The sequence below is a fragment of the Gambusia affinis genome, linkage group LG06, assembly GCF_019740435.1.
Source record: "Gambusia affinis linkage group LG06, SWU_Gaff_1.0, whole genome shotgun sequence".
Lineage (NCBI taxonomy): Eukaryota > Metazoa > Chordata > Actinopteri > Cyprinodontiformes > Poeciliidae > Gambusia > Gambusia affinis.
In genome coordinates, this window is record NC_057873.1 from 17,652,055 (window position 1) to 17,673,658 (window position 21,604).

The 21,604-nt window shown below is 38.6% G+C and overlaps 1 protein-coding gene across 1 annotated transcript; it reads left to right on the forward strand.

Moving 5' to 3' along the window:
- Positions 1-460: 460 nt before the first annotated feature.
- rab38a (RAB38a, member RAS oncogene family) lies at positions 461-9,729 on the forward strand. Its single transcript, XM_044119137.1, has 4 exons — positions 461-885; positions 3,877-4,157; positions 8,616-8,767; positions 8,851-9,729. The coding sequence occupies exons 1-4, from the start codon at positions 684-686 to the stop codon at positions 8,942-8,944; spliced, it is 729 nt and encodes a 242-aa protein (XP_043975072.1). The 5' UTR covers positions 461-683; the 3' UTR covers positions 8,945-9,729.
- Positions 9,730-21,604: the final 11,875 nt, after the last annotated feature.

Here is a 21,604-nt window from a genome sequence, read left to right on the forward strand (position 1 = left end):
CACACTTTTAAGATTTATGTATTAATTTATATTTTGTGTATGAAGAAATTTAAACCTTTTATCCCTTTCTTCACATATTATGCACTACCTGTGTTCATATTGGGTGGACGGGATTCTAGACTTTTCCAAGATTGGGGAGGTCCAGACCCCGTCTGCCCATAATGCATGTTCTGGAATAGATTGTACTTCTAACTAAAACCATCACTATTTTTAAATTTATGGACAAGAAATCTTAAAACCAAGGAAAATATAAAACCAGAATCCTAAAGGTCATGACATCTCAACTGTTTACTTTCAATTCAATTCAATTACGCTTGCTATTTTAACTTGTGTAAACACTCTTGGTACTTTTTCCACCCTTGTTAGCGTAGAGATAATCGTTTATACACGTTCCTCTAGGAGGATTTGCGTAAATCCCGGTTTTGCGTGTTTCTACTGTAGTAGAAACGGTCACTCCCAGGCAGCAGCAGCAGCAGCGGCCCTTCCTCAGTCACACGGTCCAGACGTCTGTGTTCCACTTCTCTCCGAGGGGCCACGGCGTTAACTACCTTACCTCCTCTTCTCATTCTCCACGTTTCTCTCTGTATTCTACCCTGAGTGTTTTGTTTTTTATCTTTTTTCCATATTCCGAGTCCTCTCCATTACGGTGGATTCATGCTGAGCTCTCGCCCTCCTCGGTCGCCATGCAAACTAACCACCATAAGGAGCACCTCTACAAGATTCTCGTTATAGGAGACCTCGGGGTCGGGAAAACCAGCATCATCAAGCGGTATGTTCATCACAACTTCAGCCCCAACTACCGTGCCACCATCGGAGTGGACTTCGCCCTCAAAGTCCTTACCTGGGACCAGGAGACGGTGCGACTGCAGTTGTGGGACATTGCAGGTACGGTGGCAACTTTTGCGCACATAATATATGGAGTGGGAGAAACACACAGTGGAGACTAACAGAAGTCAATTTTATTTTAACGTCTTCGTTTGTCTAAACTTGGCTTTTAATAAACTAACTATCGAAATGTGCAGGAGTTGTGGTGGAGGAGAAGCTGCATACTTAGGAACAAGTCATCTTATTATCTCTGGAAAAGAAAAGTTGTTAGACAAAATTACGACTAATTACGTTTAAAGCATGACTTTAATTTTTTTCTGTATCTCCACCAGCAATTCGGTGAATCTGCTTTATGGGCACAAAATGAAAGAAATATGTTTAAAAATAAAAATGTTTCAGGAGTTAGTTTTAAACTAAGATTTGACTTTTGGATAGTCTTTATCTTTGGTAAAGGCCCCACAGAAAACCAAATGACTCTTAAGTCAATTTCTAACCATTCATTTGATAAGAAACATTTCATGTCATAAAAAAAACATTTTAAGTGATTTTAATGAAGGAGGCTCTTCATTTCTGGTTCATCACATGCCATGTCTTCAGGACAGTGACAGTTGTTAATATGGATGATGTGGCTCATCACCTAGGGTGGCATTCTAATGGAATTAGATACAAGCAACCAGGAAAATAACTGAAAAAAGAGAATTATCAGTCAGCTGCATTTCAGATGAGTTTTCCATTTTTTATTCAGTTTTTAGACATGTTTAGTAAGAAAGTATAATATAACAAACATAAAAAGTACATTTCTTAAAATAGTTTGGGCATCAGAACAACCTTAGCTTAAAACAGACATGAAAACTGAAATGTAGAAACTGATCTGACTAAATCATTCTACCTTGCAGATTCTTTAAAACGCAGAATTGTGATTCATGAAATCTACATGTACATGTAGGCAGTAGAAAAGCATGATAATTCTTCATCTAAGATCAGCTAGTGCATTGCTACATTTACATTTATGCCAAAAAGTAAAAAATTTTTGACAAACGTAAATGTGAGCACACTTTCCAACTTGTATCATTATTCACTAAATATGTATATATATATATGTAATGCCAGTTACATTTTCACCTCCTGTCTTGCTCACCTTTCTATTGTCTATGATACCGTGATGTTTTTATTCTTCACCTCTGAGAAATTGTTGCCTTCTTTTTGCCATCCCATTTTGTAGTTGCTTGACCGTAAAATGGGTGCATGTTGATATTTAGACGGCATTGACTGGTGATGACTGTTCTTACAGCAATGCTGTTCATACATCTTGAAAGAGTTTAGAATGTCATCACAGTTTTGTTGCCCACAGATGAGTAATAATTCAGCCTTTTTTTTTGTACTTGCTATTGAACGTCAGTGGGCATGATGACAAACCTGAAGGCTACAACGGTTTCAGTGTCACATGAGTGTCGGCTGAGGTTTAGAAGAATCCTCTGACCTGCTGCTCTCTCCCCTCCTGTGTGCTCTCTCCAGTAAGCGCAAGCAGTCATGTGGCTCAGACTCGTGAGGGAGATTTGAGACTCAAGATTTCGTGTACAGAGAGCTTTCATTATGAACTGAAAACCTTCTCCTTTAGAGGAAATGGCAAAGTAGTGTAAAGGTTTCCACAAGTGGGAAACCCTCATTTGTTGTGCATTGCTTCCCCATTCAGTTTGGACCATGAAGCATTTTATAAGATGCACTGTTCATAAATCTGTTCTTAAAATCATAATTTAAAACTGAAAATTTAGTTGTCACATCAGAAGGCTTTGACTTTGTGGGGAAAGATTTTGTGGTTAATGATAGACTTAAGTTTCTCCAGTCAGTGGCATAATGAATCACTTGCTGTTTCTGTATATTTTCCCAGGATAAACAACTTTGACTGTTCTATTTTGGTCGGCCATCTTTCAAAATATTGGGGCTCACATGATGGCAGAGCTGGTTTCTCTGGCAAGTAAAATAAAATCAGATAAGTTTATGTCTTTCAAAGTGATGCAAAAGCATTAAGAATTTGGAGCTTAACTTTGAAACACAAAGTACAAGTTTCGTTTATCCCACCTAAAATATGTATAATTTAAAAAGCTAATTAATATTCTCCAAAAAACCTCTAAAATGTTGGCTCTTTTCTTCTTTCTAACCCTTTGGAAATAAACCTCCAGATTATATGCTCAGATGACAATTTTAATTTGCATTGTCCACAAGACATGTTTTGATTTATACTTTAATTAATACTTATATGGAGCACATAGTTTTCAAAACTGCTTCAGTGAAGTACAACATCTTTAAACTTTAATGTCATTGTTTTAAATTTGATTTGTATTTTTCCCATTTTTCATCTCACCTTATCCTTTTATAAATATCACAATAATAACAGTTATTATAACCATTGTATAATATACCTCCCTGAGTCAATTTTTTTGTGGCTCCTAAAAAAGATTATAAGACAATATATTCTCTCTGTATTTGAACAGACACTTGGATTCTTAAAAGAATAATAATATATTAAATTCCTCACTCATTTAAAAAGTGGTTATCACCAGAAAGTGTGACACCAAGTTCCCCTGTAACTTAAGGTGCAACTTTCTGCTTTGTATCAGCGCTACTAAACCTAGCAGTATAGGGAAGTGCTTTGAAGACAACCTGCTTGTCCGATTTGTCCTTGAGCTAAGCTGACATGCTGCCAGCTGTTCTCTAGCTAACCCTGTGCTTTTATCCACCTGTTCATGTCAGAAACACCACAGCAGGACTCATCAAAAGAACTACCAATCTTTTCTTCTTCACCCATTTGAAGCAAGACACCATACTGAGTTAGAAAAGAGCTATGCATAAATTATTGCATGAATTTACCCAACTATTGTATGGAAACACTTAGAAGTTTAGTTTACTCTGAAGTTAACTTTTGTCGTGCGTGCACCAGCCACAGGTACACAGAAGACACAAGATCCCATTTATCTCCCAGTTATAGTGTTTTAAAACTCTGATCTCATCACTCTTCCCTCTTTTTTTCTGTCTGTGTGTGTATTTTTTCAGGTCAGGAGAGGTTTGGTAACATGACCCGTGTGTATTACCGTGAAGCTATGGGCGCCTTCATCGTCTTTGATGTGACTCGGCCGGCCTCCTTTGAGGCCGTCACCAAATGGAAGGAGGACTTGGATTCCAAGCTCACACTAGCCAATGGGAAAAATGTAGCCACTGTGCTTCTGGCTAACAAATGTGACCAGGGTCGGGAAGTACTGACCAATAATGGAATAAAGATGGACCAGTTCTGCCAGGAAAATGGCTTCGTTGGATGGTTTGAGACCTCTGCTAAGGTGAGAGAAACAGAGACATGTGTGCACGCAGAAACATTAAAGGCAGTCTCAGTGGTTACAGCCGCTGTTTCAAGGCCTGTTTTATGAAAATGTCCTTAAGAGGCAGTTGACATCCTTGACTCTGTCTGACCCAGCAACCAATTATCTTGTGAGGACATCACTAAAACGACACATTCAAAATGGGATGAGCTGAACTTCACAGGCTTAGTCTTCTATTTGTATTTGAATAAATCCTCAGTAATGGTGCAATGCTCCTTTTCCACAGAGACTCCCAGCACACACTACGTCTGTGTTTTTCCAGGTCAGCTGCACTTGCATCAGCTGCTTTGTCTTCCAGAAAGGGTTGTCCACAAATGCATTTGGAATACATTAGCTCTATTCTCTAGCGGCTACACAAAGTGTAAAGCAGTAGTTTCACATTTTGAGTCAGTCATGCAGAAATTAAGTTTGATTAATGCCATATGAGTACTTTCTACTTTCTGACTGTCCAAAATTTGTCTCATGCAAATACATTTTTAATGCTAAATTATAAGTGACCAAACCTGATGTGGAACCTTCGAAATATATGTAATATGCTAAAAATGAAAGGCCAATAATTTGATATATAACTTGGAAAAAGGAAAATATTACATTAGCATGGAGAATAAAGTCCAAGCAAACATTGACAGAAAGTCAGTGTAAATATTACCAGTCTATGACCAGTCTGTATGTCTGCAAGTCAATGGTTCTGTAAGAAAAATCTGAACATGTACCGCTGGATCTTATCTGTTTTTATTGGGCCTTGTATTCATGGACCAAGAATTAATGGTCCATGGATATAAAGTCTGAGTGAGATCAGAGATGGTCCGTCTCTGACTGGACCACAGAGATGTTGAACATGGATTGCAGACATGCAATCAGCTGCCCACTGCTCATGATGATCCAAGCAGTGGTGTGTTCAGGGCCAAAATCATGTTCACAGTTCAACGGTCAAATTTTTCTAAGTGAATTTTTACTAATATTCCCATCTCTGGTTTGAATTTTGCCAACTTTGGACTTTAGTATTTTCATTACAAATGTATTTACTGTACTAGGTTTTAAAGGAGCTTGAAATCTAAGCCACTCATTACAGTAATAATGTTTAATTATGACATTGCTATGACAGTAAATTTGAATTTGATGATGTGTTCAAGATTACTGTTCAAGCCACATTTGCTGTTAGCTTCAAGAAGGAGGATCATGTTGGCTCTGGAGGAGCAGCAGAGATCCACAGCTCAGGTGAAATAATCTGTGGTCAACAATATGAGCTAGTTGTGAACTTTATAGAAACATGGCAACGGTAGAGTGTCTGTGTTAGCAAAGTCATGTGGGGCATAGCAAATATCTGTTAAAGCGCTCTTGTCAGATAAGAGCAAACAATTGTGGGGAATGTATGTTCGGACTGAACTGGAGCTATTTTGCAATTGCATAGGCACTGGTGATGTGGGCTCAATATTGGATTTCAAGTATAACTAAATGTTATACTTGTAAACCTTTTAAAATTGTGAATAGTTTTCCATCACAATTAACAATTGTTCAGCATTTGTGCAGATGTATGACATAAAACCCCATTAAATATATTGAGATGTTGGGTTGTAACATAAAGATTGGCAAAATAGCGAATTGATTTATGTCAAATTGTACAACCAGTACAAATAAAAACATTAAGATTTCTTATCAAAGAAATTCATCTTTAACCTAAATCGGGATAACATTACAGCAAGGAGTAATAGCAGCCAAGAGTTTTTTAGTTTCCTTGTTTATTTTGGAAACATTTGTAGTTGAAAGAAATAGGCACAATATGATTCAAATTAGAGGTGAGTGGTGTAGTTGCTGACTGTAAGGCGAAATACACATTAACACTCTGTTCACACTCTCACTACGACTGTCTGGAATGTCACAACTGGATGGGAGAGATCAGACTCTCCCTCGTTTTCCTCCCTCTTCCCCCACACACAGAGTCAAATACCTGCACTGGTATCTAAGAAGCCTCAGCTCTCCTTAAATCAGGGCAAGTTCTGCTCCGAGTCAATACTATCTCTACTTACCTCAAACAAGTACTTTTTTGACAAACTGGACAAAGCACAGCAGATAAAAACGTGTAAACTTTATGTGAATAAAGTGTGGTGTGTTAGCAGGAAGCTAGATGCCTCACAAGACTTGCAACAGGCCAAAATTCTGCAAAACTCAGACTGAGTCTTTCCCAGAACAAATATTGGCTTTGTTTTTGTTGTAAAAAGAAGAATGACTGTGATGTTGTTGGTCCCCCCCCTTCAAATTTAAACTCTGGTATGTTGCAACCTGATATATTGTATGTGCAGTTGTTACTTAAGTAATAACAGGCCATGGATATTTGGCATTTTAAGCTACAAATATCATTTGATAAAGAACACAATCTCCCATAATGCCTTGCTTTATCTGAGTGATTATAATAGCTTACACATGCTTAATTCACTGCTTAAATTACCTTCAAAATTATTAATCAAACATTTTATATTGAAATGCTAAAATTAATCATTGGGATGGTTTTGAAATTGGTATTTTTATTTATTAGTTACAGTAAATATTTCAGTAATATTTCAAGCATGCAGGAGACCACCTAAACTAAATTTGTCCTTGTAATTCTCTTGTTTTGCTTCAGTGGTATTGTTGGGATATTTTAGAGCACAGTTCTGTACACCGTGTTCCAAATTATTATGTAAGTTTTCTCAGATTTTCTTAAATGGTCAATGCAAATGATGGTCAGTATAATTTTCAAGTCATGAGCTTTTATAGTATAAATAAAATTTTACTGAACAAAATTCCCCATGAGAACAGTATTTTTTTCAAAAATAACAAACTCAAAATGCACTGTTCCAAATTATTATACACAGCAGATTTTCTAAACATTTTTTGGATTATAAAGAACTGCAAACAGCCATTCTTTGAATGTGCAGCATAAAGTGGTCACATGTACTAAAACCCAAAGCTATTTCAATCAAAACATCTTAACAGAACAAGTTATATGTTAACATAGGACCCCTTCTTTGATATCACCTGTGCAATTCTTGATCCATTGAACTTGTGAGTTTGTGGATAGTTTCTGCTTGAATTGAACCATGAAAGAAAGTGATCAGTCAGAAAGTCCATATACTTTGCTGAGGTCATTTTCACACCTTGATGAACTCTGAAGGGGCCAATCAGCTCACTCCCCATGATTTCTGCCCAAAAAATGACTCCATCTCCTCCTTTCTGACATCACAGCCGTGTTGGGATGTGGTGGCCATCCACCACCAATCCACTACTGCGTCCATCTGGACCATCCAGGGTTGCACAGCATTTATCAGTGAACAAGTCTGTTTGAAAATTAATGGGTGGCTGAGTAGTAAGTTCATGCACCGCAAGCCTCTGGAGGATCCTCCACCTTGAGGTTCCAGAGGCACCAGCAGCTTCAAATATCTGTTTGCTAAGGGCATTTTAGCAGCTGCTCTCTTAATCCGATGAATTTGTCGAACAGAAACCTTCCTCATTATGTCTTTATCTGTACAAACCCATCTTTGTTCTGAATCAGCCACAAATCTCTTCACAGTAAGATAACGCGTCAGTTTTTGTTAAATATCTAATGTTTTCATACCTTGTCATCTGATGATTTTCTTCAGCAGAAACATTCTTTCACTTTCCCATATTGCTTGAAACCTGTGGCCTGCTTAATAATGTGGAACATCCTTCTTAAGTAGATTTCCTTTAATTGAGCTCATCAGACAAACTAATCAACCCAGCTCTCTGAAATGAATTATAGTGATTCAAAGAGCCATGACACACAATATCATCTATAAATTTAATAACACAACAAAAAATTTAATCCTTATGACACATAAATTCAATTTGCATAATTTGAAACACGGTGTATAGAGTAGGGTAGCATTATCTAACGTTGTGTAGTACATCTCTCTGTATAATGTAGCAGTGTGTTGTACAGCATAGGATAATATAGCACAGCACAGAACAAATGACTGCATTCAAATGTGACAAAAGAGGAGCAAATAATTTTTCAGGGTACTGTAACCTTAAGGAAGCCAATGTAAAAGCACAATTCGAGAAACACAAAATAATATTTTCCTTCACATACCTGCTATATCTTATTATTATTATTTTTGCTTCACTTGTTTATTTTTACAGTCACGTGTAAATGGATGAGTTTGCAAACAGATCACTTGCTGCATATGTGAATGAAAAGGTCAGACACAGATTGTTTGTCTATTATTCCTGCTAACTGGCTCTCTGTCTTCCCTCTCATTTAGTCCTAGTCCATTTCATTAGCTCACTTTCTATAAAGATTTACAATCTGTGAAATGTTCATAGCCTCACAATAACAATTTGTCATCTCTCTGCAGCCATCACTTTGTAAACCATATTGTTGTTTTCCTTCACATCACTGTCTCTTTTCCATGTTGTTTTCAGGAGAATATCAACATCGATGAGGCAGCAAACTGCTTGGTGAAACACATCATCGCAAACGAAAATGACATGCTGCAATCAGAAGTTCCCGACACAATCACCCCTCAGTTAGAGAAGGATAAAGGCGGGACTTGCTCCTCCTGCTTTCGATCTCAGTAATAATAACGTTTGCTGTGGGATGTCCCTGTTTTGAGAGTAGATTCACACAAAGCTATATGCATATGGACTGTCTTTGCAGGTGGAGGATACTGGTGCCAACTCTTTTCTTGTCTGGATTCCTGTGGGAGTGTGGCGGGGTGACAGAGAGCCAGTTGGCTCCTGAACTGGATTGACTGAAAAAGACAGATAGCTGCAGCTGTGTCTACTTGTCAGAGGCAGGGTCACCCCCTGAATGTCTTCAAGCGTTGGCACAAACTCTGGTTATCATGGTGACACATTTAACAAGCAGATGCCCAGTGAGGTTTCAGCAAATCACAGGATATTTGTTCTAAAGATCTGTGGAGCCAATCATTTCACACAGACCGTGGTGACTCTCTTCTGTTCTCCCTCCCTACACCCACGTTTTCTCTTCATCTATTTTTTCTATCCATTAAAATGTGCGACAATAATACAATTTTCACCATCTAGCAAAAGAGAAAATACAAAGTACATAAAAGCCAGCGTCCTTACACAGTAATCTTTTCATTTGGTTTATATCTTTTTTTATGTTCCAGCAGAAATGGTGGCACCAGGAATGCCTTGTATAGCATATTAAATGAATGTAACTAAAATGCCATTTCTAACACATCTATTTAATGTTTTCAACAGATAGTCTTCACTTTTTATTTATAAGTGCACTGAAGTTGCACTTTTTATTTTGTTTTTCTCATTGAGATATACTTTCAAGCATTATTATAAGGAAATATGTAAAGTTCTGTGTAATAAAGAGATCTGTGGTACATCAAAAACTATTATCTGTATTTAATTTGATGGTTTTACATAAAATGCCTTTCACATTGTGAAATGGTTGTAACTTTCTGATGCAAATACTTATGCATATTGTATATACAACAAGGTAAGACAGATGGTAGAACTGAAGATGTATTTGCAGTTACCAAACTGGTCACACGAAATAAAAACTTTGCTGGATTTAACTTTTTAATTTGTAATTTCTAATTTATCTCCCAACATAAATAGAAATCATCCAAATATCATTTGCTTCATCACAAAACAATGTTGCTATAATAATGTTGCCTACATTTTATTTTAGTTTAATTATTGTGAAAACCTCTGTTTGTAAAGAAAACAAAGCTTTTTATAAATTGCTATGGGCAGAAATCCAAAAGGAGTTTGTATTCAACCCCTTAACTGTTTGCCCTCAATAAAGTTTTTTGTTTAGTAATGTGTGGCACTATGAAAGAGATCAAAGCATGAAAATAGCTTAAATTTTATTTTTTATGTTAAAGGTTGCTTCCAGCGAGAAAGTAGCGTTAGAATCTATTACAATGTATGAATTTCGCCATCAGAGGGCGCTCAGCACCATATGCAACGGCGATTGACACTCTGGCAGGCCGAAGAAGTCCGCCATTGCTGAGGAAACAGCTTACATCAGATATTAGGAGCAGCTACTATAATCGCTGTGCTTTCTGCTCACAGGTAAGCTGAGCCATAAATAATAAATATTGTAGCCTCTCATATAAGCACCGTCTGGCAGAAAAAAGGTGCTTCTACAGAACCGAACTGCCAAGCAGAATGTGAAGCCGGACTTAGCAGAAGGCTAAAGTAATGATTCCAATGGTTTGCGCTCGTGTGGGCTCGGTTTGTCAGCTGTAATAGGGCCGTAAAATATTTTCTACATATGTAATTGAGTTCAGTTAATAAAAGTTATGTTGGAGTAGATTTATAGTGATGTCAGTAGTGAGTATATCTGTTTACTGTTGTGCCGCTCTTTGCTTATTGTGTTTAGCGGTTGACGCTAAAGCAGGCTGAAGAAGTCCGCCATTTCTGAGAAAACAGCTAACAGCAGATATTAGGAGCAGCTACTATAACCACTGTGCTTTCAAGGTTCTGTGTATGCCCATATACAGAAATATGCCCATCATTTTCGGCTGTGTAACAAATGCATGGTCAGTCTTTATGCACGCCACTTTTAAAAGCCTATCCCTCGCTTCTTCCCTCCCAAAACTCATAGCTGATTACCACATAATATTGTGGTTATCCAGCTTTTGGTCTGACTGTGGCACCTGAGATTATTTGTTGCTCCCATTCAGGTGCCCCTGAATTCAAACCAGGCTTACGTTTTTGTAATATTCTGAAGAAATGCTAAAAAAATATCTAAACAAAACTAATGACTCCTTGTTCTATAGTGACCTGCCCTTAGCTTAGGACATGACTGCATTCAGGAAAACACACTTACTTAAATCTGTCTCTTCTTTCATTTTATCCCTTCCAAAAACTTTAAGTAGACTTTATTAACACTGATAACTAATTATTAAAGTGCTTTCAGGCTTCAAGATTGACGTAGCCACAAACACCAACTACCAGATCGCCCTCTGCATTTTGTGCTTGATTTAACTTTGTGGTTTGCTTCCCTTCTTGTTAGGTAAAAGATTATGTTCTGAAGCAGAGAGTCAATTAGACGTGGCTGTTCAATTTGCCATGCGGGTTGATTATTAGTCATTAGTAATGACTGGATGAGACTTTTGGACATTGATGTTCCCATTTTTGATCAATCACTGTGTGAATGTAATTGGACAGCAAGGTTAGGCAAAGGCTAGAGTTGTGTGGGGATTTTCCTCTGCTGTCATCTGAGTCAAACCCCTCTTCTGAACACCCACACAGACAAAAAGAAAAAAAAAAACATACACTGATCATCAGAGCAGTTTACAGATTCATATCTCACTCTCTTTTGGTCTCTAAGGCAACCCACTACCAGCAGAGAGACAGTTACTCTTTGTACATACTCTGTCCTTTTTCCTTGATTAATTTATTTTTTTGTTGGCATGTAGAAGGGAAAACGAGTGATGGAGCAACAGCAACAAGGGACTGTGATCACAAGACTTCTCAGTAGCATAGAATAAGAAGTGAATATACTGCATGTGATTTCAGGATGACATTTTTACCCTGTTTCTTTACCTCTTCCAGCACTAAGTAATGAGATATAAACATTCTTTTACATTCACCCAGTTTTTATTTCCACTTCTAATAAAATGGGGTTGTGTATACGTTCAGCTTTTTTTAAATTAATATTCATAAAGGGTAAAAAATTAAAAAAGCATGAATACTTTCCTCAACAGTTTCACCCTTGAGATACAAATCAACTATAGTTAAATACATGCATCTGAACAATAAAATATGACCGTTTCAATAAACCAGCTGCAGTAAAAATACAGAGACTGAGGCTGGAACGAGACTTACTACACAGTCAATAAATTTGGAGAGAAGTGTTGAAAGGGGAGGCAGTGGCAGGTTTTCCGTCCCTCTGAAATGAATACACAGTAAAAGAGAATCGATAGGAAGAGCCTGGAGACACTTAGGAGGATGAATGAAAATAGCGTCTGTGTCTTGAGCTTTGATCAATAAATGTGTGTGTATAAATGCTGCTGCGTGCCCACTTGTTTTTCTTTGTATCTTTTGGAAAATACAGAAAGCGTAAGTGTGAACACTTTCAGTGCCAAGATTTGCCATTAGAGGAATATTAAGAATAAGTTTAATGTAGCCCTCAGGCTGACACTGTGGTGAAGCATTTACAGTGCATTTAGCCTTCAAGGGACTACAGAATCCTTAATCTCGATACAGAATCACCAAATATGCAGTGCATGTGTTTCAAGTCAATGAAAAGCATCTCAATTAGTTCTGGGCTTTGAATAGACCCAAAACATTTTCATTTCTTAATTCTCAACTAATCCTTGCTGGTTTTACTGGTATTTTTGGGTCATTGTTATGTTGCATAATGGACTTCTGATTCAGCTTAATTTTTTGTCTTTGAGCAACCTCTACTGCAAGATATAATTCATTGTGGAGCCCATGACAGTGAACAGAGCAGGTCCTGTTGCATTTCCAAACCGTGATATGTCTACCTCCATGCTTCACAGTTGGTGCTTTTAATAGAATGCTGTATATAATGTAAGTCGAACATGTCCCCTTCCATCAGAGTCCAAATTAGTCAACTTTAGGCTCATCTGATGATATTTTGATATTATTTTACAGTAAAAGTCTAAGTCTCTGCCTTCTTGTAAAATGTCCCCCAGTGACTATTTTCTGTACAAAGAAATGACTGATTTATACAAGTATAACAGTCAGAATTTATTATATTTGTTATATCTTTACAGAGAAAAATCGGTCTTCTTCTTTGAGAAATTTTGAATTAATATGAGAAAACAGCATTTATTTTCCAATAAGAATCAGTAAAGTATTTTTGAATTTGAATTTAATTTGAGTTAGCAGTCTTAGTTGTGAGTTACATTACTTCAAAATTCTAGGATTTGTCAATATTAACATTGAACATCTATATCTAAACATGTTAAAGGGGCAGTATTATGTAAAATAGACTTTTTTTTTAGCTTTACATGATGTCGAAATGTTGCTTTGATTCTTACATGCATGTTTGAGAAATCATTTAATCTCACCGTGTGGTGTAACAGATTGCTGCCTTTTCAACGAAGCTCCTTGATGAAGCTACAGTTTCCAACCCAATTTTCTGCATGACAAAGCTCTGCTGGCTCCTTCAGACTAGCCAGCAGCATTTAGTAAACACCTGGTGAAACTGTGCATCTGCTGAGCTCTTTATACAAACTACTTCTCATTGAAACGCTGCCAAAAATGTTGCTGAACCCGAATGCATGATCCAGGATTAAAGGACTAATGTCTCAGCCAGATATAGAGAAACTCATCCATGCGTTTATCTTCAGTCATATTGATTATTGTAACGGTGGAACGGTCCGAAGAGGTGGACACAATCTTGGGGAATGTTCTGCTAACAGCATTTGCAGACACCCTTCAGATTACAGGAAAAGTTCATCCCCAGAGCTTTGTCTCTTTCAATGAGTTATTCCTAAAATATGTCAAGGAATCGTTGAGATCTGTCTGCCCCACGCATGATCCAGAAACTTCTGTGGACCGCTACATATCTTGGTCGGACGCAATGGATTCGGTCCGTCCCCATGCACTAAGGCTGATTGAGGAACTGTTGGTATGTCGCTGTAAAGAACATCATCAGATGGAACAAAAAGCTGCTGAAGACCATCAACAGAGAAAAAACATTCTAGAGAAATTAGACTCTGAGGTGGCAACAGATGAGACAGAAGACAGCAGTCCTGTTTCTGAGAACGAGGAATCAGACTTGAAGATGGTGGATGCATTCATTTTGGAGGAACTTTCGAAGACCACTAGTGTGAATGATTTGATCTCAAATGAGAGGGAACCAGATATAAAGATAGTGGAGGAATTTATTTCGGAGGAGTTTTCAGATTTGACAAAGGGAACTCAATTTATGTTGAAGGAAAAAGAGTCATGTCTGGAAATGTCTGACCAACACCATTTAGAGAGCCCAGGTAATTCATTAGATGACCTTCCACGAACTGAAAACCAAGCTGCTCCTCTTCCCATTGAACAACAAAAGAACAAAGCAGCTGGAGTCAAAATGAACAAGAACCTTCAAATATACTGCAATAGAGATTCACCGCCACCATAGGATGAAGAAACGACAATTCCATCAGCGGAAAACGTAATTTCAGAGAAATCGAACCACTCAAAAGGCAGACACTTAGTTGATGCACAGCAGGAGTCAGTGGTTAACACAGAGGTTGCTGAACCGCTGCCAGTTGCAGAGAAGGAGGACCAGCAGTCATCCATCCTGCTGCTTGTTAATGCAGTGCTTATCAAGGCCATTACAAAATCAAAGATCGCATGCAAGTACAATCACCTCCAAGCCATTATACATAGGTTGTCTGAGAAAATCTCTGCCGAGGTCAAGGGAGAAGATCGGCAGGACATTCAAAGTAGTCTCAACAATCTCAGCAAGGACATACTGAGAGCAGTCTCCAGAAAATTAGGCTGCTCAACAAAAGATGTTCTCGCACTGTTGGGTTTAAACAGTTCAACGATAGATGAGGCCTTCATTTCCATTTGCAAAGAGAAAATGGTAAAACCAGCCAAAAAGCCCAGCCTCTTTAAACGTTTCTGGGCCTCTATATCCAAAACTTCCCAGTAAATTGTAGAGGAATATAATTACATTAATAGTAAAAAAATTATGTTGTTTGTTTGGTTTGCACCAAAGATGTGGAAAGATGTGGAATAACAATCACTTAAGAGAGGAAAGATGTTAGTTTTAGGCTGTTGTGCAAGAAAGTTCTGGCACCCGACCTTTTCCCTGCTTGTCTGTAAAGGAACCCGGCTGGAGAACCTCTGTTTGGACAGATAAGGAACAAACAATTTGTCTAACAGTTTGTCTGAATTGGAGCAGATGTTGAGGTCAATTATTCCAGGAGGTCAACTCCTAGTACGGCAAGAGGCCGTGAGTTTAGTGATATGGGAAGAGGCCGTGAGTTTAGTGGTACGGCAAGAGTAGGGTGACCAGACGTCCCCGTTTTAGATGGCCTGTCCCCAGGTGAAGCCGTCCCCGATTTTAGCGTTTTATAAATGAGAAAAAACTGCTTCCTATGGACTGTTATTACGATAGCCAGAGACTCCATATGGCAGGGAGTAGAAAGCCTGAGTGAACGTGTTGCGCGCAACAACAGATGTTGTTCAGTGATGTGATGGAGGTCTGCGATCAGACCTCCATCACATCACAGAGGTCTGTGATCTGACTTCTATCATAGAGGTCTGTATCATAGAGGTCTGTGATCTGACCTCTATCATAGAGGTCTGTGAGCTGACCTCTATCATAGAGGTCTGTATCATAGAGGTCTGTGATCTGGAGGCTGTGTACCATTGCTCAGTCTGTTTTAAAACTCATTGCAGAGTGCTCATTCCTGCATACTTTCCAATCTGTAACCCTCATTAAGCCTAATGAGACTACAACACTAGTGAATATTTTCATCTACAAAGTATACTGGGCAAACTTGCCTGTTTTTCAGGAACTGTCTTAGCATCTTCAAACACTTCCTATGAATTGCAGTTCTCAGTTAGACTTCTCTTTAAAATTGTTTATGAAACAGTCTTCAGAGTACATCAAGACTAGTGCCTTTGTCTCGGGGAGCGTTTTACAGCTCTTTTGAAGACTTCTGTAACTTAAGAGTGTTACTGTTCTTAAACTGGACCTTTTGCCTGTATTTTGTAATTATACATAATTATATATAAATCATTTTTAAGCTGTGTTCTGCTAAAAAAATTTCTGGCCTTGTCTGGCCACCTCTATGAACATTTTCCGGTGGCGCCAGTGACAGTCTGGGTTCAAATAACTCAAATCACTGCACGTTTCTTTTGAATCGTTTTTGATTAATTTGTTGTCCAGCCCACTGCAGCCGGACCAAATCAGACAGTTGGGTCTGAGCAGGAGGGAAGGTCCTGTTGTGACCGAGCCTTCAGTGACAGCAGGGTGTCTCGTCGTCCAGAACAACAGCCAATGTGGAGGGAGCTGCCATCAGAGGGAGGGACATGCCTCCTCCTGGGCTGCCACATGTTGCCTTCCAGTCCCCTCTGCTGGAGTACAGCTCTGCTCTGGGCCTGGGGGAAGGACATCTGTCTCCCAGCAGCCTGACACACAGGTTAAACAGGAACTTCATTGGACTCATTCGCAATAAAAGCTTGGTCTTTATCAATGTTTCTTGTTATGATGCTCTAACTCACTGTCTGTCTGGGTTCTTCCAGAAACAACGCCTTCCTCCCTCAGCCGCCCTCTTCACTAAGGGAAGCTTACAGAACCCCATACGGAGAACCCCATCAATACTGCTTGACCCAAATATGGGTTATTGTAAGTGCTGCTCTCTCTTTCTGCGCTGCAGGACACTTAAAGGGGCAGTATTATGTTAAATCAACTTTTTTGAGCTTTATGTCATGTTATAATGCTAATTCCTCATCAAAAAACATTCCTGGAGTGTTACCTAGATTCTCACATGCATGTTTGAAAAATCCTTTAATGCAAAAGAATTTCTCGAACTTCAACTGTGCAAAATCTTCAAACAGGATTTTCACAATTGAGTGGAAACTATTCAACAGCGTGAAACGCCTGTGTGGACCTGGGTCCGCCTTTCAGGGCAAAGCTCCTCCTCTGAGCCTTTTACTTTTATGTCTTTGCCACTCCTATATGCGAATATACTTCAATATTTTGAATATATTTTCTATATTTTGAGTAATTATTTGATTTTTAACATTTTAATTTAAGAAAAAACAAATTATAATACTGATAATTTAAGTTACAGAATTTTATGCACAAACCTATTTTTAACTATAAAGGGATTGAATTTGATACATTATGGAACCTTATAGAACTGTTTTAAATAGGTAACCTATTTGTCTGGTTGTTCCTGCTGTCAGTCATATAATCTCTTGTTATGAAGAGCTGGGGAAACTGTAAAATTGTGCTTCAAAAGGTCTGCAAGTTTCTTATATCACTGATGGGCTGCATATTACGAAAATGACCACTGCAAAAGGCAGTCATTACCACTGAACTCAAGATTTCAACACTTTTCTTCGTGATTCAATTGGAAACATGTCTTCTGATGGTCAAGTCAATTTTTTTAGATGATGATGGAGCCTGCTAGGCAGAGAGCCAGAGGTCATTAAACCTTTCTTCAGGGCAAACTTATTGATTTAATCACACAACAAGCAATTGTGTCATTGCTTGTTGACAGCAATGACAGAATATTTCAGATCTCAATATTTATCATGGAAAAAAAGACACATGCCAAGTCTTCGTCCTGCTAAGCTGATCTTTAAACTTGATTTATATAGAATATTGACTTCAAAGATTCTTAGCTGTCACACTAACCAGATGAGATTGAAAATAGCTGAATTGTATGTTATCTCCTCAACAGAGATAGCAAGACTTTTTCTTTAGTTGATCTGAAAAAAAAGTGCCATTAATTAAAATAATATTGTCCAAAGTCTGAATTTTTAACTGTTACATAAACCAGTTAAAAAAGTGCAAGTCCTCAGAGTGTCTCGTTCATATTCTTCCAAGAAGGTCTGCATTTTCTGATAATTTTCCAATAACTTTTCAATTTACAAACACTGTCTCTGTGGCAAGAATTCAAGACCAAGATTCAAATATCAACATTGCAAAGTTAGAGGGTACAAGAACCTTGGGTTTATGCTGATTCCCAAGGCTTCCTCACAACCCTTCCCTTGCTCTCCTTCCACCTTAGGCTCTTCCAAGATCAAAGTGAGGTAGAAATGATGCTTATGTTGTCCCACAGATTTGTGTGCACATGTTACCACTGAGGATTACTGACATCTTAGGGCTATCTCTGGCTTTCTCACAGTACCTGCTGGGAAAACATTGACCTTGCAACCTGCAAACACTAGAGCTAGAAAAGAAAACATTCAAGGACATTGGCGAGTGAATTTAGAAGATATGCATAATGGATCTTATCCTGTCATCTAAATACCTGCTGTGCATTATTCTCTGGAGGAGAAAAAACACCTAATACGAATTCATCCTCAAACTGAGGGCAGTGCGGAGTCAAATACATTTTAAGATATGCAGTTTTTTATTTTTCCGATTACACAACTCACATTGAAATTCACACCTCTGTTTTCTGCCACTGTCTTCTGCTGTTGCTTGGTCTTTTTCGATAAAGTGATTTTATTCTGTATGTTTGATGCTGCACTGCCATCTGTAGAAACCACCGGGATGTTTTCCTGTCACTTCATCACACAAGTGCACTTTATGTGTACATACAATCCTCTTTCCATTCCGGAAAACCGAGGGAGGACTTGTCGGAGCAATTCAGTAAAAATCTAATTGCTCTGTCTTTATATCAAGTGCCTCTCTGCTTGGGAAGTTAATTGCCTCTGCAGTGTGTTTGTCCCTGGGACAGATCTTATCGCGGAAGCAACAGCATGTGTCATTGTGAGTTTGTGGGAGTGTGTTTGCTGGCACACTTTGCCTTGGCAGGGAAAAGGCAACACGGGATATTGGTCAGCGGTGCGCTCAGCCTCCTGCAGATGTATAGAAAACCTAGTCCACACAGGATCTCTGCCGTGATGTGACCTTGTTCTATGTGTGTGTATTTCTGCGTGTGTATCAATACTGTATCCTCCCAGGTATTTGCAGCTGCATTTAGTTGGTCATCCTTTCTGTTATTCACTTGATTTGCAGAGTGTGAATTTGTACTTTTGGAATCAGTGACTGCAGTCTACGCTGAGCAGCTGTCACTGTTCCTAGCAGCACTGTCTGATAATACATATCTGGCTCTGCAGACGCAGCATACCAACAAGTCCCTTCTTGTTTTTCACTGCACCTCCCGTCACATTAAAAAATAAAGAAACAACTGCGACAATATGTCTTTTGTGTTAACACATAAAATGGGAAAACCTCGGAGTAACATGTGACAAGCATAACTTTTGACTGGAACCACAAGGATGCACATGGCTGATGTGTTGGAGACAGACTCCATGGATGGACGGCTGCAGAGCGGGAGTGGGAAGATGAGGAGGCGGGAGGTGGGCGGATGGGTGGATGGGTAAGTTTCCAGCCAGTGTGGGAGTTTCGGGGCATGTTTACGTGTTGTGCTGATGAGTGAAGGCCTGTGTGCGCGTGGCTGTGTGTGTTTGTGTGATTCTCCTCTATGTGGGCGAACAAGCATGGGACCGAGTGATGGCTCACAAGGAGGCAGTTGTCATGGCAACAGAGGATGTCATCTCATTCCACCGGTTCTTGGCTGTCCCACAATGCTACAGACCTTTCTCTTCCCGACTGTTTTTATTTATCTCTTGCTGCGATTTTGTTTTCATAAAAATAAAACGTGCTCACTTGTTTTTATTCTTCCTTTTTTCTCTATTTCATTCAGTCATTCATTCTTTCACTTATTCTTTACATCTTGCTCTTCAGTTTTGCTCATTCTCCCACTTCTTTTCTTGTGTTGCACATCTGGGGGAACTAAATTGGAATCAAGCTTCCAGGATGTATATTTCTGTCTGTATTTGCGCTTAGATGTTTCTGCTTTAATGGATTTTATGTTCCAAGGCAACGATACATGGGGAAGCTTTAAAGCCCCATCTTTAATATTACGCACACACACACACACACACACGACTCATTAATTCCTAGTTTAACTGCTGAAAATATTGCAGCAAGTTAATTCGGTCTAAGCATTCCTCGTATCCCACTGACACTGAAAGCTGGATGAAGGCAGACCAGAGGAGATGATAGGATCCTGAAAAGATTGGGGGATTTGCTCCAGTCTGAAAATAGTTCACAAACTGCAGTATGTTATTTTATTAACATGGGAAAGGTTTTACCCATTTTTTGTTTAGTTCTTATGCTGTTTAAGTGTTGCATTTCTCTGATTTCATGTTCCTTCTTTCCTCAGTAATAAAATGCATACAAAACAGAACTTTAAAAAAGAACCCTCTTCTAAGTAATTTTTTAGGTCTCGATCAAATTAAACCCTTAGAACCCACATATTGTTTAATAATTAGTTTATTTTGTCCCTAGTTAGACTTTAGGAGTTACAATCTCAGGACCATCCATCCATCTGTCTGTTGTTGGTTTGTGTGGTGGTATGGCCCAGGGATTTGATAGAGAAGCTGAGTGATGAAGGAAAATGTTGGAAGCTTGGAGTGAAGAATCAGGAGATGAAGCTGGAGACTGAAGCCTCTAATTTTTGCTTTTATTAAGAAAATTAGCAAGTCCAATTTTTTGTTATCAATAAGTAAAGATGTTTCACAAGTAGTGCCTCCCTCCAAAGCTAACATCATAGCAAGCTTAACTGTACTACCATGTCAGGAAGAAGCTGAATGGTCTCTACAGAGATTTGCAGTGTTCTCCCAGTTACCCTCTATGAATTGTGAGTTGGATGAGACAATGGTGAGACCATTGGGGTTCATCACTGTAGAAGCAGTTTTTCCTGCATGAGTTGGTCACCAGAAAATGTGAAGGTCTGTTGAAGAGCCTAAAACCTACAATGCCCGTCTTTCTGGCAAATTAGGTTAATTTAATCTAACACTTTTTGTACCATGACTGGTATTCACGTAGGGTCCCGTCAGTCAACTGGCTGGAACAAAAAGCCACCAATCTCATCAAGCAGCTGAAACAAATAATTCATGATTCCCACTTAACCTAAAAAAAGAAATCTTTAAAGAAACACCATGGATTGGGGTCCCAGCAGGGGAGAACACAGTGATTAACTGATTATATTAAGATTTTTTATTTATTATTATTTCTACATTTTAAAGTTATTAACAAACACCTTCACTTTAACAGTTTCAGCATATTTCTCTTAAAGTGTCCCATATATGGCGGTTACTAGTCTTCGACACGGCTGTCTGGGGTTCGATTCCTGACTCTCGGACCTTTGCAGCACGTCTTCCCTTTTTCTCTCAGTTCATTTTGTGTCTGTTCCACTGCAAATAAAAGCCATCAATGCCAGGAAAACCTTAAAAAAATGAATGAGCACTTTAGGCTTGTAATAATGGTGTTTTTGAGACATTACCGAATTAGAATCTCTAAACACAATTCGAATTGAATACTAACAAATAGGTAAAGAAGCATGAATTACATAAAAAAAAAAACTTGCATCTTTTTCCCGTATTAGTATGTTGTGACTGTTTTTTTTTTTTTGACAATAACTCCATTGTATTTTTACAAGAAAAAAAACTTGTCAAAGCATGACAAATGAGCTGTCTCAGAAAGCAAATGTGCAAAATTTGTCCTGTTCTTCAACACGGGACTGTGAATTACACCGCAGGTGATCTCGTCCTCAGTGCTGTCAAATGGCAAAGAAGAGTTGAATGTGCAGCTGCTGTTGCTCTTTCAGCACACAATTTCCTCATGTGCTGTGATTCCCTTATTTTCTGCTCTTAAATAAGCACTCTCTTGCACACACGTACGCATCAATGCAGACAAA